The sequence below is a fragment of the Canis aureus genome, chromosome 2 (assembly GCF_053574225.1).
Source record: "Canis aureus isolate CA01 chromosome 2, VMU_Caureus_v.1.0, whole genome shotgun sequence".
Taxonomy (NCBI): domain Eukaryota; kingdom Metazoa; phylum Chordata; class Mammalia; order Carnivora; family Canidae; genus Canis; species Canis aureus.
The window spans coordinates 56,555,936-56,573,773 of NC_135612.1; the positions used below are offsets into that span (position 1 = coordinate 56,555,936).

The 17,838-nt window shown below is 42.9% G+C and overlaps 1 protein-coding gene across 2 annotated transcripts in view; it reads left to right on the plus strand.

The window, feature by feature from the left end:
• Positions 1–74: 74 nt before the first annotated feature.
• The window catches only part of EFL1 (elongation factor like GTPase 1), a 126,023-nt gene continuing 108,259 nt past the window's right edge, over positions 75–17,838 (plus strand). Inside the window, exons 1-4 of one of the 2 annotated variants that reach the window (XM_077874076.1) lie at positions 75–98; positions 674–777; positions 4,214–4,281; positions 9,156–9,240. In XM_077874076.1, the coding sequence (XP_077730202.1) occupies positions 687–777; positions 4,214–4,281; positions 9,156–9,240 (244 nt within the window). In that variant the 5' untranslated portion in view covers positions 75–98; positions 674–686. Of the gene's footprint in view, positions 113–673; positions 778–4,213; positions 4,282–9,155; positions 9,241–17,838 lie in introns of both variants that reach the window. The other variant, XM_077874075.1, reaches the window with a different exon arrangement.

Sequence of the window (17,838 nt, forward strand, 5' to 3'; positions counted from 1 at the left end):
CCGGCGCGCGCGTCCGGGTCCGCAGGGCAGTCGGCGCGTCCCGTCCGCGCGGTGTGTCGGGCTGCGGGCTGAGCGGGGCGGCGGGGCGGCGGCGGCCGGTGAGTGCGGGCCGGTGAGTGCGGCGTCCTCCGCGGGCTGCGGGCGGCAGCGCGGGGGCGTGGCCGGGGGCCGCGAGGAGCCCCGGCTGGGAGCGGCCGCCGCGCAGAGCCCTCGGGTCCACCCGGGGCCGCCGCCTCCGTGGGCTGTGGGCCGCGATCGTGAGACGGCGAGCGCGGGGCCCCCGGGAGGTGAAGGGAGGGCGCCCGGGGGGGGCTGCGCTCCGGGAGCCCTGCAGTGCACCTGCTCGGTGAGGGCGCGCGTGGGCCGGGCCGGGGGCGGGGCGGGGGCGCGGGGGCCGGAGTGCGGGAGGGAGGGAGCGGCCGGGGGTCCCGGCTGGGTCCTCGCGGTGCGGCGGGTCCCCGGGGGCAGGCGTGCTGTGACCTCCGCTCGGGTGCTCACCTGGGCCCGGACCTGGGCGCGACCCGGGCGGCGTGCGCTTGAGCAGACAGGCCCCGGGTTCCTTCCTGGCGAGCCCTGTCGGGCCCCCACGTTACAGGGGAAAAGTAATAGGTTCACGGGGGAAAATTAATAGTTTAGGCCCGATCTTTAGCGCGTGTGCTCTTGTGATACACAGGAAATCAGGGACCATGGTGCTCAATAGTTTGGAGAAGATGATTCACCTGCAGAAAAACACTGCTAACATCAGGAACATCTGCGTGTTAGCTCACGTCGACCACGGTAAGAGTCCTTTTTTTTTTGTTATGTTAATGAGGTGGCTTTTGTTTTTTTTTGTTTTTTTTTAATTTATTTTTTATTGGTGTTCAATTTACTAACATACAGAATAACCCCCAGTGCCCGTCACCCATTCACCCCCACCCTCCGCCCTCCTCCCCTTCCACCACCCCTAGTTCGTTTCCCAGAGTTAGGAGTCTTTATGTTCTGTCTCCCTTTATGATATTTCCCACACATTTCTTCTCCCTTCCCTTATATTCCCTTTCAGTATTATTTATATTCCCCAAATGAATGAGAACATATAATGTTTGTGCTTCTCCGACTGACTTACTTCACTCAGCATAATACCCTCCAGTTCCATCCACGTTGAAGCAAATGGTGGGTATTTGTCATTTCTAATAGCTGAGTAATATTCCATTGTAAGAGTCCTTCTTAAAGGGCTTACTTTCAGTAATGAAGCGGGTGTGTCTCCGCAGGTGTGGGAGGAGCGAAGCTGTGGGCAGGTGAGACTGATGAAAGCGAGTATGGCTTTGCAAGTTTACTGCGAGAGACGCAGCCATAAAGCCCTTGAAATGAACGTGGCTAACTAGTGCTTAGCATTCTTCTGTGTAGTGTATTTCATTGCTTTTTGTTTATTTATTTATTTTTTAAGATTTCATTTATTTTATTTTAGAGAGTGTGAGCGTGCAAGCAAGGGGAGGGGGAGAATCCAAGCAGACTCCCTGCAGGGCTTGATCCCAGGACCCTGAGATCATGACCTGAGCTGAAACCGAGAGTCATGCTCGACCACTGAGCCACCCAGGTGCCCCTGTGTAATTTTTTTTTTTTTCTCTTAATGAGAACTTGAGTTTTGGTTAAAATGAACATCTTTGGAATGGATTTGTAATATAAAAAGTCTGTAGTGTTGACATAACGTCTTCAGAGCCTGTGTTATGTGATTCTATTTAACTCATCACGTATTTAGTGAACATCTGTTAAACTCCAGTTATTTTGCTACTTTTGTCAGAAGATAGGAGCTTACAAATAGGGCAGCAGTGGAGCTCTAGAGGAGATTGGGGGTTGAAGCCGCACAAGATGAGGGGCAAACTGGACTCTGAGGGGTAGGAGAACTGGAGGATCGGGAAGGCAGGAATGGGTTAAGAAGAGGCATCTTCATGCTATATTTGGTTTTAAAGGTGATCCTTGAAGGTGAGGCACACATTCCAAGTGGGAATAGCATCAGAAGGGAAGAAGGAGACACAGGCCATGGGAAGGGCAGAGATAGCTAATGGACAATGTGTGTGCTCCTGACAGAAAAGCTGCTCTTACACCATCGCATTTCTTCCTGCTCTTGACTTCAGACTCCTTCTTAGTTCAGGTAGCCACAGCATGGTGATAGGAACAGGTGTGTGAAGATATCTTTACCATCCTGAAGGTGAAGAGGCTGGCTGGGTCATAGTTCGGAGAGCCCTTCATGCCAGCTGGAGACCAAGGTCAGGGTTAAGGGCTCTAGCCCTGGAGGTAGACAGCTGGGGTTCAAACTCCAATTAAGTCACAACTGGGCACCAGGATCAGGGTTAAGGGCTCCAGCCCTGGAGGTAGACAGGCTGAGTTCAAGCTCCATTTAAGTGACAGCTGGGCACTAGGGTCAAGGTTAAGGACCCCAGCCCTGGAGTTAGCCTGAATTCAAACTCCTTTTCAAGTCACTTCGCCTTTTTGAGTTTTGACATGCAATGTCTAGACTGAAAGGAAGATCTTACCTACTTAACAGGATTGTGGGGATTAAATGAGGTAATAACGAGAAGCCCTTGGCAAGTACGCACTTTATTGTGAGGATGATCATTAACATTTATTCTTAGGGAGTAGGGAGCCACTGGGAGAACAAAACAAAGCAGGGGTGTTGTAATCAGCACGTTAGAAAGATGAGTCTGGTGGAAGTATTCAGTATGCACTGAAGGCAGACATTAGTGAGGTGACTGTTGCCACTGGTGTAGTAGCTGAAAGGCAGTAGTGTGGGAACTGGGAGGAGAAGTAGTGGGTCACTATGCAGGTGAAGCCAGCTGAGCATGAGCAGTGTGTACAGGTCCAGTCACTGACCCCTGCCCTAGGAGTTCTTATAATTTGCTCACACGTTGAGGATGAGAGGTTTGATAAAAGTATTTTTTCTTTTGCTTTGTGAATTAAATCACATGGCAGGTCAGTGGTGTCTGGCCCTAGGAATATAGCAGAGTGCTGAAAGATAGTGCTTTCTGGGTGCTTAACACTCTAGGGGATACATGCTTGCCATCCTGAGAATGAATTCTGCTCCACTGAATAGTAGACAAGTGATGCTCTAGGATTGTGCTAACACATAAGATGCATGTGCCAAGTGGACAACACATTGTTAAAGCTCTTCAGTGCTCCCAAGATTGCTTTCTGGTTTGTACTGTTAACAGATTCCATTGCTTTGCTGAAAGTTTTAGAGTTTTAGGACTTGTTTGTCTTAAAGACAAGACCCTCCTTTTGCTACTTCAGTCCAGCTGCAGTAACTATGTAAGCAGTGTTCTTTAAACAGAGTTATCTGTTTATACCAGTTTAAATTGTGTAGACTTCATAAAATCTTTTATGAAATTGTACTTGAATATACCAAGACTTTTTTATTACAGAGTAGATCCCTAGGTTTAGTATGGATTGCAAGTAGCTTTGGGAGTAGATGTAGGGTAGCTGATGCCCTCCATGGGCTTGCTCACTATAGGACTAAGAGCCAATTTCCTGAAATTCTTTGCAAAGTATTTTCTTAAGACACTTTAACCCGCAAATACCAGCTGAGGCCATATGTGGGGGCATGTGGCGGAAGATTATATTCTCTTGTTTCTTGGTGGTGGTTTACCCAGTCTGCCATTCAGAGACAAAGATGAGCGCTCTGCTATTGTTTTGTCATTCTGAGCTGTCAAGAGTTTAAATTAATAGCATGGTCAGTGTTATGGATATCAGATGATTAATAATTATGATAAACTAAAAAGAAAAAAATAATTATGATAAACTAGGTGAAATTCTTGTAAGACCGATTATTCTAACTCTGCAAATGTTTGTAATCTAGATGTTCTGTCTTTTGATTGGCATGATGGTTTGTCTCATCACCTAGGAGTCTGCATTTGACTCTGTACATGATGCCTCCATTACTGAAAAGTTCTACGCTGGGGAAAAAAAAAGTTGCTTGACAACTTTTCACGTGAGGGTGATGCGATCCCTAGGCGTGGAGATAGAAATTACAGCACTTTGAGCGCTAGTGTCTGTGTCCTTCCAGATGGTATTCTGTTCAGAAGTCTAAATGCTCATTAGGTCTTGCTTCACTCACTATAGGTAAATAGGAAATCTTTGTGAAACCAGTTCTCATGGTCAGAAGTTAACTCTGAGGATGCAGTGCATCTCCTTTCCTTTTAGAAAAAGAAATCGATTTGAATTAATATTGTTATCTTAACAGGAAAAACTACTCTAGCTGACTGTCTTATATCCAGCAATGGAATCATTTCTAGCCGCCTCGCAGGCAAGGTAAGTTGTTTTATTTGATAAATACTTGTTGCCTTTCAATAAATGTTAGCTGTTTACAATGTGATGTGTTCTTAGAGATCCTAAAAAAGTGTAAAGCACAATTTGTGTGTCTAAGAAGCTGCTAAAAGTTCTTTTTATATGGCCTTATATGAATATTTTATAAATGCCAAAATAAGATTTTGCAACAAGTCTAATGAGAGCCTGGCACAATTGTGGAAGATTTCACAGAGGATGAGATTCTTCACGGGGATGAGTTGTGTTTTGAAGAGAAGACGGAGAAACTGTCAGGTGGGGGGATAGGGGGGATAAAATGCATCAAGGCTAATTGGTGTGTTGTGCTTGATCTGAGAGGAACACTTGCCCAGAGACCCCTGGGGGAGGAAGAGTGCTGGTGGAGAGAGTGTAACGGATCAGAGAAGAACCTGAAGGCTGACTTGAGTACCAAGAGGGGACTTCTGAAGTCTGAGAGTCATGGTGAAAGGACTGTTTTGGAAAATGAAATTAAAGAGCTGTTTGTTTTCAGCCATGAGTAGGAGGACATAGAATAAGTTACTGGCAGTAGGGAACTGGAGATATTCCTTCCCTTAATGCATTTAGGACGCAATCAGCAAAATTTATCGAGTGATGGGAGAGGAGAGGAAGTAGAGAAGTAGAAATGAATTGAAAAGTAGCTAGAGGAGGCAGGTGGTGCACAGAGGGCCGAGGAAACCAGGCTGAGCAAGATGAGCAACTGCTTGTGTTTCCTCCACCTGAGAAGTTAGAAAAGCACGTGATAGCTGTAAAGTAAGTAGCTGGAAACAAATAATAAAGCATACATTAATGAAGTGGAAAACAAATATTTTATAGAAAAGATCGATGAAGCTGAAGTTAGTTCTTGGAAAAGATTAATATAACCAGCACATATGGTTGGTAATGGTGGACACGGGTCATCACACATGTAAAGAGCGAACTCTGATGTAAACGAGGGACTTTGGTTCCTAGTCACCTATCAGTACTGGTTCATTACATGTAACCTACCCGCTAACACTAACACACGGTGTGAATAATACGGAAACGTGTGAGTGTTAGGGGTGGAGTTTGCGAGACTCTACTCTCTGATCTGTTGTTCCGTGGACTTAAAATTTCTCTAGAAAGATAGTCTGTTGAAAAATATTAGCAATATAATTTCTGGTTATCTTTTAACAAGAGTGATAAATAGCTAGTGAAACTGATCAAGAAGGAAAGGAAGGAGGAAAAGGTGCGAGTTGCTAGGAAAGGAAGTGCTGCAGGGATGGGGGAGGCGCGAGTGGGACATGGTGAGCTGCGCTGCCCAGCAACAGACTTAAAGATGGAGAGCTGGGACTCACCACTGTGAGGTCAGGAAGAGAGAGAAAGCAGTCATTCAAGAAACAGGATTTGTTGGCAGAAATCTTTCCACAAAGAAAAAGTCCACATGGTTTAACTTTCATTCTACCAGACATTGAGGGAACACATGCTCTAGCTCTACCTGAACCATTCGATATCACAGGAGAGAGGAGGCAGGGAGTACTCTCCAGCTCCCCAGACAATGGCATCACCTTGATCCCCGAAGTCAGCAAGGATAATACAGGATGGGAAAATCTCATGACAGCTGTTGTGATGGGTGATACAAGAGTTATAATCATTATTAAGAAACAGGATCTGGAATTGTATAAAAAGCTAGTTTTTCATAGCTAAATAGAGTTTATTGCAGAGACTTGAAGATTGGTTTAACACATTTCATCATATTAACAGATTAAAGGTAAGAAAGTCATGGTCATTTCAGTAGATGTAGGAAACATAGAATTTAACATCCTTTTTGATGAAACCTCTTAGCAAAGTAGGCATAGAAGGAATTTCCACAATCTGACAGTATTTACAAAAAGTCCTGCACCCTTAGTGATGAAGTATTGACATTTTTGCATTTGTATTCAGGAATAAGGCAGGGCGCTCTTTTTCCTTTCTGCTCATTGTGTTACAGCTTCTGCTCTACACCGCCCTGGAGGTTCTGCTGCAACAATAAAGCAAAATAAATAAATAAATAAATAAATAAATAAATAAATAAATAAATAAAGTTTTAGAAAAGATGCTATGACTTTGTAGAGAACTCAGAAAAGTATACAGATAAACTGGTAGGATATTAATAAGAATTTAGCAAATTTCAGGATATAAAAGTCATTGAAAAGAGTATACATGAGCAATAAGCAGAAAATATAATACTTACATAGCATAAAAGATGTACCTGTGAGACACTGAAGAAAATGTAAATAAATAGCTAGATCATGTTCACAAGTTGTTGGACTCAGTATTTTTTCATGTTGATCTATAAGCAGTTCTTGTAAAAATTTCAGCTTTTTAAAAATGTGAGTATGATACACTTTTTCTAAAATCATGCAGGAGAACAAAGGGCCAGTAATAGCCAAGACACATCTGAAAAAGAGTGGGATGTGCAGTGTGTCTTACTAGATAACAAGACTTACTATGAACCTACAACAGCTTGTAGATTGCAGTTGGCTGAGGGATAAAATTGACTCATGGCCCAGAATAGCAGGCCTAGAAACAGGGATCCTAATTTATCACAGAGCTGGCATTTCTGATCTGGAGGGAAAAGATGAGCTTCCTCATACGTTGTCCTTAGATGGTTGGTTTATATGTGGAAAATAGATAAAATTGGACCTCTACCTGTGGAGTAGCATGTAATTACATACCAGTAGCATGTAATTAAAATACTCATGTGAGAGGCAAAATTATAAAACTTGTAGAAAATAATGTAGGGCAATACTTTTATGACCTTAAGAGAAGATTTATAGAAGACAGAAGTACATACCATTACGTGTGTTTGATCAACTCAACTACATTAAAACTTAAGAACATCTATTTTTCAGGAGACACCGTAAAGAGAGGGAAAAGACAAGCCTGTTAACTGGAAGAAAATAATGACACATAATTGACAAAGGTCTAGTATTCAAAGGCTATAAATAACTCAGTCTAAAACAACAAATCTGTAATACAACCATTAAAAAGATGGACAAACATCTTGAGCAAGAAACTCACAGTAAACTCATAGGATACTCAACCCTGTTGATAATTGGAGAGATGTAAATTAGAAAAATATTATCATCCATCTATTTTAAAAAAACAGCCTGACCATTTCAAGTGTTGCCGAGGTGGCCAAGCAGGACAGGCACTGATCCACTCTTTAGAGTGCAGAACAGTACAGTCTTTTCAGAAAACTGTGGAAATAGCTAGTAACGTAGAAGATGGGTGCATTTAATAACTCAGAAATACCACTCCTGGGTAGTCTACCAAGAGACAGACACCCATCTGTTAATGACAGCTCAGGGTTAGTTAGAAAAACTAGAATCAGTCTACTTGTCCCATCACGAACAGCATGGATGAACAAGGCGTGGTGGATTTGTGTAGTTCAGTCCTACTGAATGAATTATGACTGTATCTGTCAGTATGGATGAATCTCAGGAATCTGAATTTGAGCAGAGATAAAGTGATAGTACCATATGTGTATGTGTGGTGCATGTATGTACATATGGGTATGTGTGTATATGCACATATGTGTACATATATGTATGTATGGGTGTGTGTATGTATGTGATATGTAGGTATAGAAAGTGTGATTCCACTTGTATGAGGCTTAAAACCTGCAGCTCTAAAATATATATATATTGCTTAGTGATATACTCATTTTTACAAATTATAAAGCAAGTGAATGAACAAGGTAAAATTTAGGATAGTGGTTGCCTCTGACCGGGGCGTAGAGGGACGTTAACATAAATCTTTTTTTTCTTTCTTCAATAGAATGGCACACACACTGATGTTCACTGTGTTATTCTTTTTGCTGTGTATGTTTTATATCAACTCAGTACTTAAAAATATACACATGTAGAAGAATGACCAGGGCCTGAGACTTTGGAGGAAGACCTCAGAGTTCAGAGAGGGGAAGGGGAGCTGGCACTACCATCTCATGAGATAGGAAGGGAGTTGGAGATTTCAGACTCCTTGAAGAATCTCATGTGCCCATGTGTACACACCTACACACAAGGGTCAGTAGCTATGTCTGTCTAATGCCACACTGAATCAGAAAGATTGAATGTTAAAAAGGATTATCGTGTTTGGCCAGAAGTCATTTGTAGCTTTTAGGCATTTGGTTTTGCCGGGGTTGGAAGGCTGTTGGAAGATTAAGGAATTAATGTGGGATGAATAAATGTGGCAATCCCACATCAGTACATTTTCCCCAAGGCTTTTGATTGAAAGGAGTAAATGTAAAAGTGAAGAATTTTTCAAAGGAGTAACAGTGGAGAGAAGTAAGGCAGGGCAAAGGAAGGTGGTCCTGGAGACGGAGTTAGGAAGTTAGGCACGTAGGTCTGAGGGGGTACAAGGAGGTGGTTGCCCTGTATGTGAAGTCCCGTCAGTGTTGATGCACTGCGTAGCCCAGAGAAAAAGACGTGGGCCCTTGTTCATGGCATTAACACTGAACGCCATCAGCTAACTGGTGATATTATAAATATCGTCCATCATGCCATTCTGTTTTTAAAAATGTGTGTAAAATCTGCTAATTTGGGGAAAGGAGTGCTTCTAGAGAGCTTCTGTTTCAGTCTTTGCTTGGATTTTGTATGAGTAGGGAAAGACAGGCTCTGCTCTGCATGAGTAGAAGGAATTCCCCCGCATGCTACTTTCTGTATGAATGTGTGGTACTGGAACACATCTGGATAGTTCTCCAACCCTTCCCCACTTTAAAAAGAAGACAAGGGGCTTTTAGTTTAAAAATTATGTGTTTAAAGCAGAAGTCCCAACTCAGTCCATTTTGATGTTAACATTTTAATTCCTTGGGAAGTAAGGATGCGTATGTTGCATTTTTACAGTTAAGGTACATGGACAGCAGAGAAGATGAACAGGTTCGAGGGATCACTATGAAATCCAGTGCCATTTCACTACATTATGCAAAAGGTAAATCTGTGTTTTAAAGAAAAATAGTTTTGTCTTTTCAGTGTCCTTCTTTCTCTTTCTGAATTAATTGTATGCCTCAGTTTCTTTGCTTTATATCCCACAAATTTCATTCTGGCCTCCAGATCTGTTGTCAGAGACAGGCTGTGCAGACTTGGATGCAGATGGGGACCTCTGACTGGCTTGAGGGCAGAAGAACTGGCAGTTCACACCTGCCCCCCATCCACCCAGGTGATTGTAAGGATTCCTTCACAAGGATGGTCAAGAGTCTCAGGACTTTGCTGGCTCAGCCGTAGTGTTCCATTTCCTGGCTGGATCCTTCCTTCCTATGGCCTCAGTATTGGATTTAAAATCTTATTTATTTAACTGGGTTGCCATGACCGTGACAACTTGCTATCCTCAAACCAAGATATCATTTTACCAGTAATACTTGCAGGAATTTATGTGACAGAAGTAGTCATACAAGTATGTGAGAGAGGTGTGTGTGTGTGTGTGTATATATACACACACACACACATATTCAGTGATAGTCACTGAAAAGTTTGTCTTAGTGGAAAAAAAAATACCAACAACCTTTATGTCTGTCTGTGGAAATGGTCAAGGACACTGATACATCCTTGCCAAGAAGAGCATAGAGCTCTTCTACACCTGTTTGATCTACATGTGATAATACAGGGAATATATGTTGAGACAATAAGCCAGTTGCAGAGTAAATGCTTGTATGAGAAGAGCATGTCTTGATATTATATGTGTAGATAAAGAAGTCTGGAAGGATACACACTACAACCTCACACCAGTTACCACCAGGGGTTCAGTTATGTGAAATGTACATTGTCTAGAATATGTATTTTTGTACTATTTGGAAATTTTACACAAAATGTGTATTTTTATAATTAGAAGAAAATAATAAAGATGTATTTCATTTCCCTAAGCGACTGATCTGTGGTTCATCTTTCACAGTGGCCTGTGTCTGTCACTGACATAAGGGACATTCTGTATGAGACACGATTATATTCTCTTTGATGTCAGACTTCAAAATATTTTTGTATGAAACCAGTCTAGAAGCTCTTAGGCATTCTCGATGAATTCCTAAAATTTAATATTTAAATTAATGCCTCATTTTGTTTTAAAATTAACTTTCACATTTTAAAGAGTGTATCCTTCTTGCGTGGCATGGGTCAATGCTCAGTTTATTTATCATCTCCCCCTATTTTTATAGACCTCAAGAGATTTGTAGTCTTCCTTTGTCCACACTCATACCATTACTCTGTTTTTATTTGATAATTCCTCCATTTGTCAGTTTTAGTTGTCTCTGTATTTTCAGTTCTCCCACTCCCTTTTTTAACTGTTTACTGAAACAGCATTATTGGAGCGATATCTCCTAGGAATTGAAGCCAGATGTTGATTCTGGATCCAGCATGGCCCTGGAGACCATCAGTACAAGTTAATGGATCTTCTCTCTGGAACTCCACTGTTCTCCTTGGGTTTCAGTCTCTGTCTTTTTCTCTGTTACCCTGTAAGTCTTTTCTCTATTTTATAGCTTTTACCTACTCTTAGTGTCCCCATCTTCATAAACTCACTTTGCCCTGACCTCTCAACTCCTGTTTTTTTATTCCATTTTCATTGCTTAGTGCTGCTTTCTCTTGTGTTTCTGATCACATATTCCCAGGAGCAAGATGTGGCCCAGCTTATCTTTTTATGTCAGGCCCTATCAGAGGTTGTGCCAATGGACTGACCACCCTTGGGTTGGATGGTCACCTTCTAGTCTGATAAGTGGTGATTGGAGTGGAGTCATAGAGCATCAAATGTGTCTCTGTGAACATGATGGCCTAGAGGGGGCTTTGGTGGAGGCAGCTGTCGCAACTGACGATTGGTACAGAACCTTCTTTTCCCAGTATACAAAATGTAGCTAGAATTTGGGGATCTTTAGTGAGGCACATGCTCTCAGAACACCTCTGAGATGAGATACGTTCTTATCTGTATCTCAGTACTCATTTGCTGCAAGAGAGTATTCCTGCTGTGAAGGTGGGACAGTCTGAAGGGGATCTCCTCTTGGAGAAAGGAAACCTGATGGTTGAAGAAACTCTACAGGTGATTTTTATTTCCCTGTGTCTCCCCTCTTTCATGCCCTCTTCTGAATAATCCATTAAGAAGCTCTGTGCTAAATGTCAATCAAGTCCCAGTCTGGTTCTGACTCCTAACTGGCTTTCAAAAATTTTTTCAGATCCATATTTGGATTGAAAGAGAGGGTGTTTTTTCTAGTTTGAAGTAAACAAATAAGCTTACAAACCTAGGTACATTATCGAAGGTAATACTCTATCTCAGCATTTCTAGGGACCTGGTTCTTCCTTGAGAAAATGGAGCCTCATCTTTATCGTTGTGATCAAAACTTGCTACAAATATTGGGACCATATTGTGAAGCCTCATTATTTCTCTGTTTCTTACTTCTCTCTCTGTCCTTCCCACAAGGATACCATCCATTCATCTGGGGATTTCAAGGGTTAGGAAACACTATACATTATACATTCTATTAAAAAGTCCTAAGGGGATGTAATTCCTTTGAATCTTTTAGCCTAGAATTCAGATAAAGATGAGAGAAGTGTCTTTAAATGGGTCAAATAATTTGAAATTCTTGGAGTATTCTTCGAATAGTTTCAAGGCATATTGCTGCCATTTCTACCACGTAGCCATTCTTTATACCGGTGAGTAAATATTACTGTTGCAGAACTTCTGAAATGAAGTGTTCAATCCAACTCGTCTTTTTAAAAATTCTAAATACATTTACATATTTGTATGTATTATAGAAAATTCAGTATGTTACAGAATATACAGTAAAACACAAGAATGAAATAAAAATCACTCCTAAAAAAAAAATCACTCCTAGTTTTACCATATTATGTTTTCAGGTTTTACATCTAATCCAGCCATAATTGTGTATATGTGCATGCACATGCACACAAGTTGTGAGGTAAATGTCTAATTTAATTTTACCCCCAAATAATTAACTGCTTATTGCAACACAAGTCAAATGTAATTATTAAGTACTACATTATTAGCTCTTGACATGGTGTTGGTGTTGACACCTCTACATGAGCAAGGCAGTCTGGAGAGTGAATTAATTGTACCCACCCCTGAAATACCACCATTCCCCCCCCCAAAAAAAAAAAATCCCCAGGTGGGGGCAGATGCCATTCAGCTCCAGATGATTGATGCTTTGTGGGAATCTGTTTTTTTTTTTTTTTTTTAATTGGCTTTGAGATTTTGGTTAAAATCTTCTAATTTTTAAGCTATTGGCAACTTATTTAAAGATGTTTAAAACACAATGTAGAACAAATTGCAGTGGGTATTTAACTTAGAGGCTTTCTGTTTGTGATGTGAGGCATACAGGCTAAAGGCCTGGTTTGGCAAGACACTCAGGATTCATCCACGAGGCAACTGTGTGGGGCCTAGAGGCTGAAAGTGGGCAGGGCTTTCTGCAGGTACCCTGGTCCTGATCCCCAGAGACAAGGCCCAGGGGAAACCAAGTTGCGCCCCCACATTCACCCATGGCTGGCAGGCACTGGAAAGTCTAATGTCTTAGACACAGTAATTTCCCTTTCCTTCTGGAAATGTGAACTTTAACCCCTGGTCCTAATTATTGTCCTGCTGATGGGACTGAGGCTAGGAGGGAGGGCTTCCATTGTCCATCCTTTATTTGACTGAAGGTCAGACTTTTTACTCTTAAGATAATGCTTTGCTTTTGTGAAGCATTCCGTTGATGCCAGCTGTAAGAAAGTGGGTATGTGATGGTTTGATTCTGAGCTGGGTGCCTCATATACATGATTTCATGTATAATCCTCATAGCAACCTCGTGAGATGGATGCTACCCTGATTGACATACATACAGAGTGGTATTCATGGAGTTTCAGAAACTTCCCTGGGGACAGAGTGGTTAGCATGTGGCAGTGGTCCTGAGAATCAGCTGATTCCATCTCCAGCTTGTTCACTTGGACCAGGAGTCTCTTCGAAGTTGGTCAGTCCAGACCATGGCTCATGGCTCCTGAAGTGTGCCTCTTTGCTGTGCACGAGGGAGTGCTGGGGGTCGTACAGACATCTTCGTGTACCCAGCAGTGTCCACATCCCCGCAGTCCTTGGTCATCCCCCAAACTGGGAGCCTCTCTAGCAGCTCTTCCCCGTGTTTCTCTGTGATGTTAACCCCTTCTCTCAACTTCCTGGTATTCCCTTCCTTCCCAAGATGCACTCTGCAAACGTTCCAAGGGAAACAAGCATCTCTCCATCCTCAGCGTCTTTTTGTTGATGTTCTCCTTGCCGCTGCTAGCCTGGCTGTTTTCCCAGGACACTGCTTTCCTTGTACTTCTTTCCAGTGAATGCTACTCATTCTTCCTCGCTCCATCTGTCTCTGGGTTAAGACATGGACAGGGTTGCTGTTCTCTTTGTTCCCTGGTTCTAATTCAAAGCTTCATTCTTCCAGCCTTGTCTCAAAACTCCCCATCTCTTGAGATTCATCCTATCTGTTCTCTTCTTTCTTATCCCTGTCAGCTCCTGAGTATGGTGCAAGCTCATGAGTGACATTGGCACCTGGCTTGTGATTATCCATTTTACCCAAATCTACCAAGGTAGCTTTTACCACTCTTGACAATGAGCTCTCTAGCGGCATGGCCTCTCAACAATGGTGGCATGTAGATCTTCTTCACTCACTCACTGTCATGGTTCCTTTTTTGGTGTCAGCATCCCCTGGAACCGCCTATCTTTGACTCAAATTGGAATACTCCCTTCCCCCACACTCTTCGATTGTCCCACTCTCTCACCTATGTGGGGAAGTGCCCATCAAGTTTGACTTCATCAGGTTCTCTAGCTCCTTGGGCCCCGTCCACAGCCTGTCTCTTACAGCCCAGATGTGCCATCTCACTAACCGTCTCTCCAGGGTCCTCAGTTTCTTTGCTTCCTCGACCTCCTGTTTTACTTCTCTGAATAAAACACTAACCCTTCACAGAGCTAGTGCCACACTTTTTCCTTCTTTTGCTGGGTTGGGGTCTTGGCTGGTCCTCAGGGATGCTGGCAGACTTCTCTTGTCTCTTCTGCTGGGTCTTGTGTGTTCTCTCCAGCAGGTTGTTTAAACCTCCCTCCCGACCCCAGCCCACACATTTCCCCTCCCTCACAATCTTAGCAGACATCTTTACCTTCTGCATCACAGAAATGGAACAGTTCTCTCAGCTGCTTGCTACCACACCTCAACACAGAGTGATTTTAGTGTCTTTGCTGGTCTCCTTCATTGTGGAAGACCTGTGCTCTGGACTTGGCACCTGCTAAGTTTCTTCTCTGATATCTTTTTTTTTTTTTTTTTAAGATGTTATTTATTCATTCATGAGAGACACAGGGAGAGAGAGAGAGGCAGAGAAACAGGCAGAGGGAGAAGCAGTCTCCATGCAGGGAGCCCGACGTGGGACTTGATCCCGGGACTCCAGGATCACGCCCTGGGCCCAAGGCAGGGGCTAAACTGCTGAGCCACCCAAAGATCCCTCTTCTCTGATATTTTCATTGACACTTGACCATCAGCTTTTAATGATGTTCCCTCAAGTCTGTCTCATCTTTAAAAAAGATGTTCATACATCCTTCTAGCTCATGTCCTGCTGCGCTGTCTTGGTCAGAGGTGTGCTACTGTCATGCTTGCAGCTACTCTGACAATGGGACCTGTGCCTTCTAGTCATAACACATGACCAGCACGAAACTGCGTAAAAGATAGTCCTTGGCCTCTGACTTGCCCTCCGGGGTGAAGTAAACACAAAGATTCTAAGCAGGTTTGTTCCAAACAATGAACATCAGCCTTACTTACTTACTTTCTTACTTACTTATTTACTTACTTACTTACTTACTTATTTATTTATTTCACAAGGCTTCTTTTTCTGGTTCTTCTTACATCCTTCTAGGCAAAAAGGCCAGTGAGTAGAAGATCAAGACAGTATGGATGTATAATTACTAGGTTTACTACCTATGCAGCACAATTTCAAAGGTAGCAGGGTTCCTGGTGATGTCAGAGTTCAGGGTGTGGCCACAGTACTGAGTGGCTGGCACAGATGGGCACACAGAAGAACCACAAGCCAGTGAGGTCAACTGTAGTCAGGGGTGGCCCATGTGTAGTTTCATTTGTCTCATGTTGGGGAGGGTCTGGGGGGACTTCGGGAATGGAGTCACGCAGCAAGGAAACTTTGCCCTTCATAGCTGTCTGTAGGTCATTGTCTCCACCCTAAGACACCTCACTTTTGACATTTGTGCCATCCAGATCAACCACCCACAATTTCCTCTTGAGCACACAGTTCTCCTGTCAAGACCTGTAACATGTGTCAGCAAATAGGAGATAGAGTATGTCACACGGTTCTTTGAAATAATGAACTGTATCAGTTGATTTACAAGAATTTTATATACTAATTTAACATAGAAAGGGATAGCAATGGTATTTCCTGTGAAAACTGGTGGTTCCCATACAGCTGGGGCATAACTGATGTCCGTAAGTGTTGCATGTTCTGTAAGTAACATACTCAGGATTGTGTTCTCCCGTGGCTCAGGTTCTGCGTGTTCCTGATGCTTCTGTTGTGAGATATAGTATCTTTCTAATACACCGAAATGTAAGAGACACTTGCACGAAGTGTCTTCAACCACGTCCCTTTGTTTGAAGGCAAGTTTTCTCATTTCAGCTTCCCACATGTGTGTTAGTGAACATGTCCAGTGTTTTGGAAATTGAACATGACCTTATATGAAGTTTTCCTCTTCATAGACAAGACCTTTGGGAGGCCCTGGTGATAAATGTGCACCCTCAGTGAGACAGTTACCCGTAGCGTCTTAAAACTGGAGGACTCACAGGCCGCGGAAAGATGACTTTCCCATCACCCCGTTAGTAGACCTTGTCTGAAAGACACCTCCCATGATTAACTTAAAGGCTTCCAACTCTTTCTTTTTCCCAGGTACCTGGAACATTAAAAAAAAAAAAAAAAAAAAAAAAATTGCGTTGGCGCTCTGCCGATTAGATCAGTCCCTGAAATGAAGAGTGGGAATTTCTGGGAAGTACAGCTTCATGCATTAGCAGGAGTCAGCCCTGTGTGCAGCTTTGGGACCATGTGACAAATCAGAGAGGTTATTTAGCATGCCTCAAAATTATAATCTCCCTTAGTAAGAGTAATAATATCTAACATGCTAAACCCCACAACTGTTCTTTTTGTTTTTTTAAATACTGTGTGTGTATTTGATTCTCAGGCATACAAAAAGTGGTAGATGGAATTCAGGGAAATAGATCTTAGAGAGTACAACACAGCTGAAGACAGCAGAAGAATTGGGTTTATGGACTTTTTTTTTCTCTTGATGGATATTGGAGATCTTTTTCATACCTTTGAAATGAGTGTTTGAAGTTATTTGGAAAGCGTTAGGATGAAAAAAAAAATCATTGAAAGCCAGAGACTGGCTGTGTGCTGAGCACCACGCTTACTGGCTGTGTGAGTGACCATGACACTTCCCATTCTCTCCATCACATACATTTGGGAAGTCAGTCTTTTTGACTATAGAGCTTCTCTGAGCCTTTAGCAGATATGTGTGTTGTAACCTCTTCCTCATCCCTACACCCCCTCCACTGCATTTCCCAAAGGTTTTTGATCACACAGTCCTATTTTTTATTCTGCCTGTTTGCAGGCGAAAACACCTGGTATATCCACTGGCTTTCTCTTGTCTTCGAGATCCAAATTTGAATGAATTTCAAAGGGTCTGGGATTGGGCGCATAATTAGGGGAGGATAGATAGACAATGGATAGATAGGTGGATCTGTAGGTAGGTATGTTTGTGTTTCTAGGTGTTGTCTAAAAGGTCTGTAACCCCAACAAGAAGCAAGAGCACTGCTGTGTAGGAAGCCTGAGGTTTCTCTGTGGGCACATTTTTAAATTCTGTAAAAACCGACAGCAGACACAGCCTCTGAAAGTTCTTTCTTAGGGCCAGGCATTGTCAGGTGGAGTAGGAAAGTGATTACAGTTCTCCCACACCAGAGTCTGGACTTTATCCAAATGAACAAGCAAGTGTTGTTTCCCTGGCTGCAAAGTATAAAGCAATCTAAGACCTCTATGGGAAGTGGCTAAGGTCATTAGACCGACCTGGGTGTGCTTCTGGCTGGCTACTCCTTCTGTGACCTTGGGTACATATCTTCCCTTTCGGGGGCATGTTTATCTATGAAGTGAAGGGTTAGCCTAGGAAAATGCGGAGAGATTTTAGGAATCTCACAGCTTCTGTTTTATGTGATGGGGGCTGATAGGACGTTGGACCCTGCTAGTACTGCCTGTTTTCCTCTGGATTATTCAGTAGAGAGCATAGGTTTATGCCAGAGAGTGATGTGAACCCTGACAGTAAAAGGTCCCATGAGACCCAGGGGCCACTGCCTCAGGGCCCTGGGTCTTTGACATCTTTGGTGTTCTTTGGAGATGTCCACAGTCCTCTGGTTGGAGCCTTCCCTGGTGGGTCAGCAGAGCTAGAATCCCTTAGACCAAAATTTGCACAAGAAGTCCTGGAATAGGTGGTGTGTGTTGGAGTTGGGAGTGGGGATGTGTAAGAAGCAGCCTGTTGCTAATT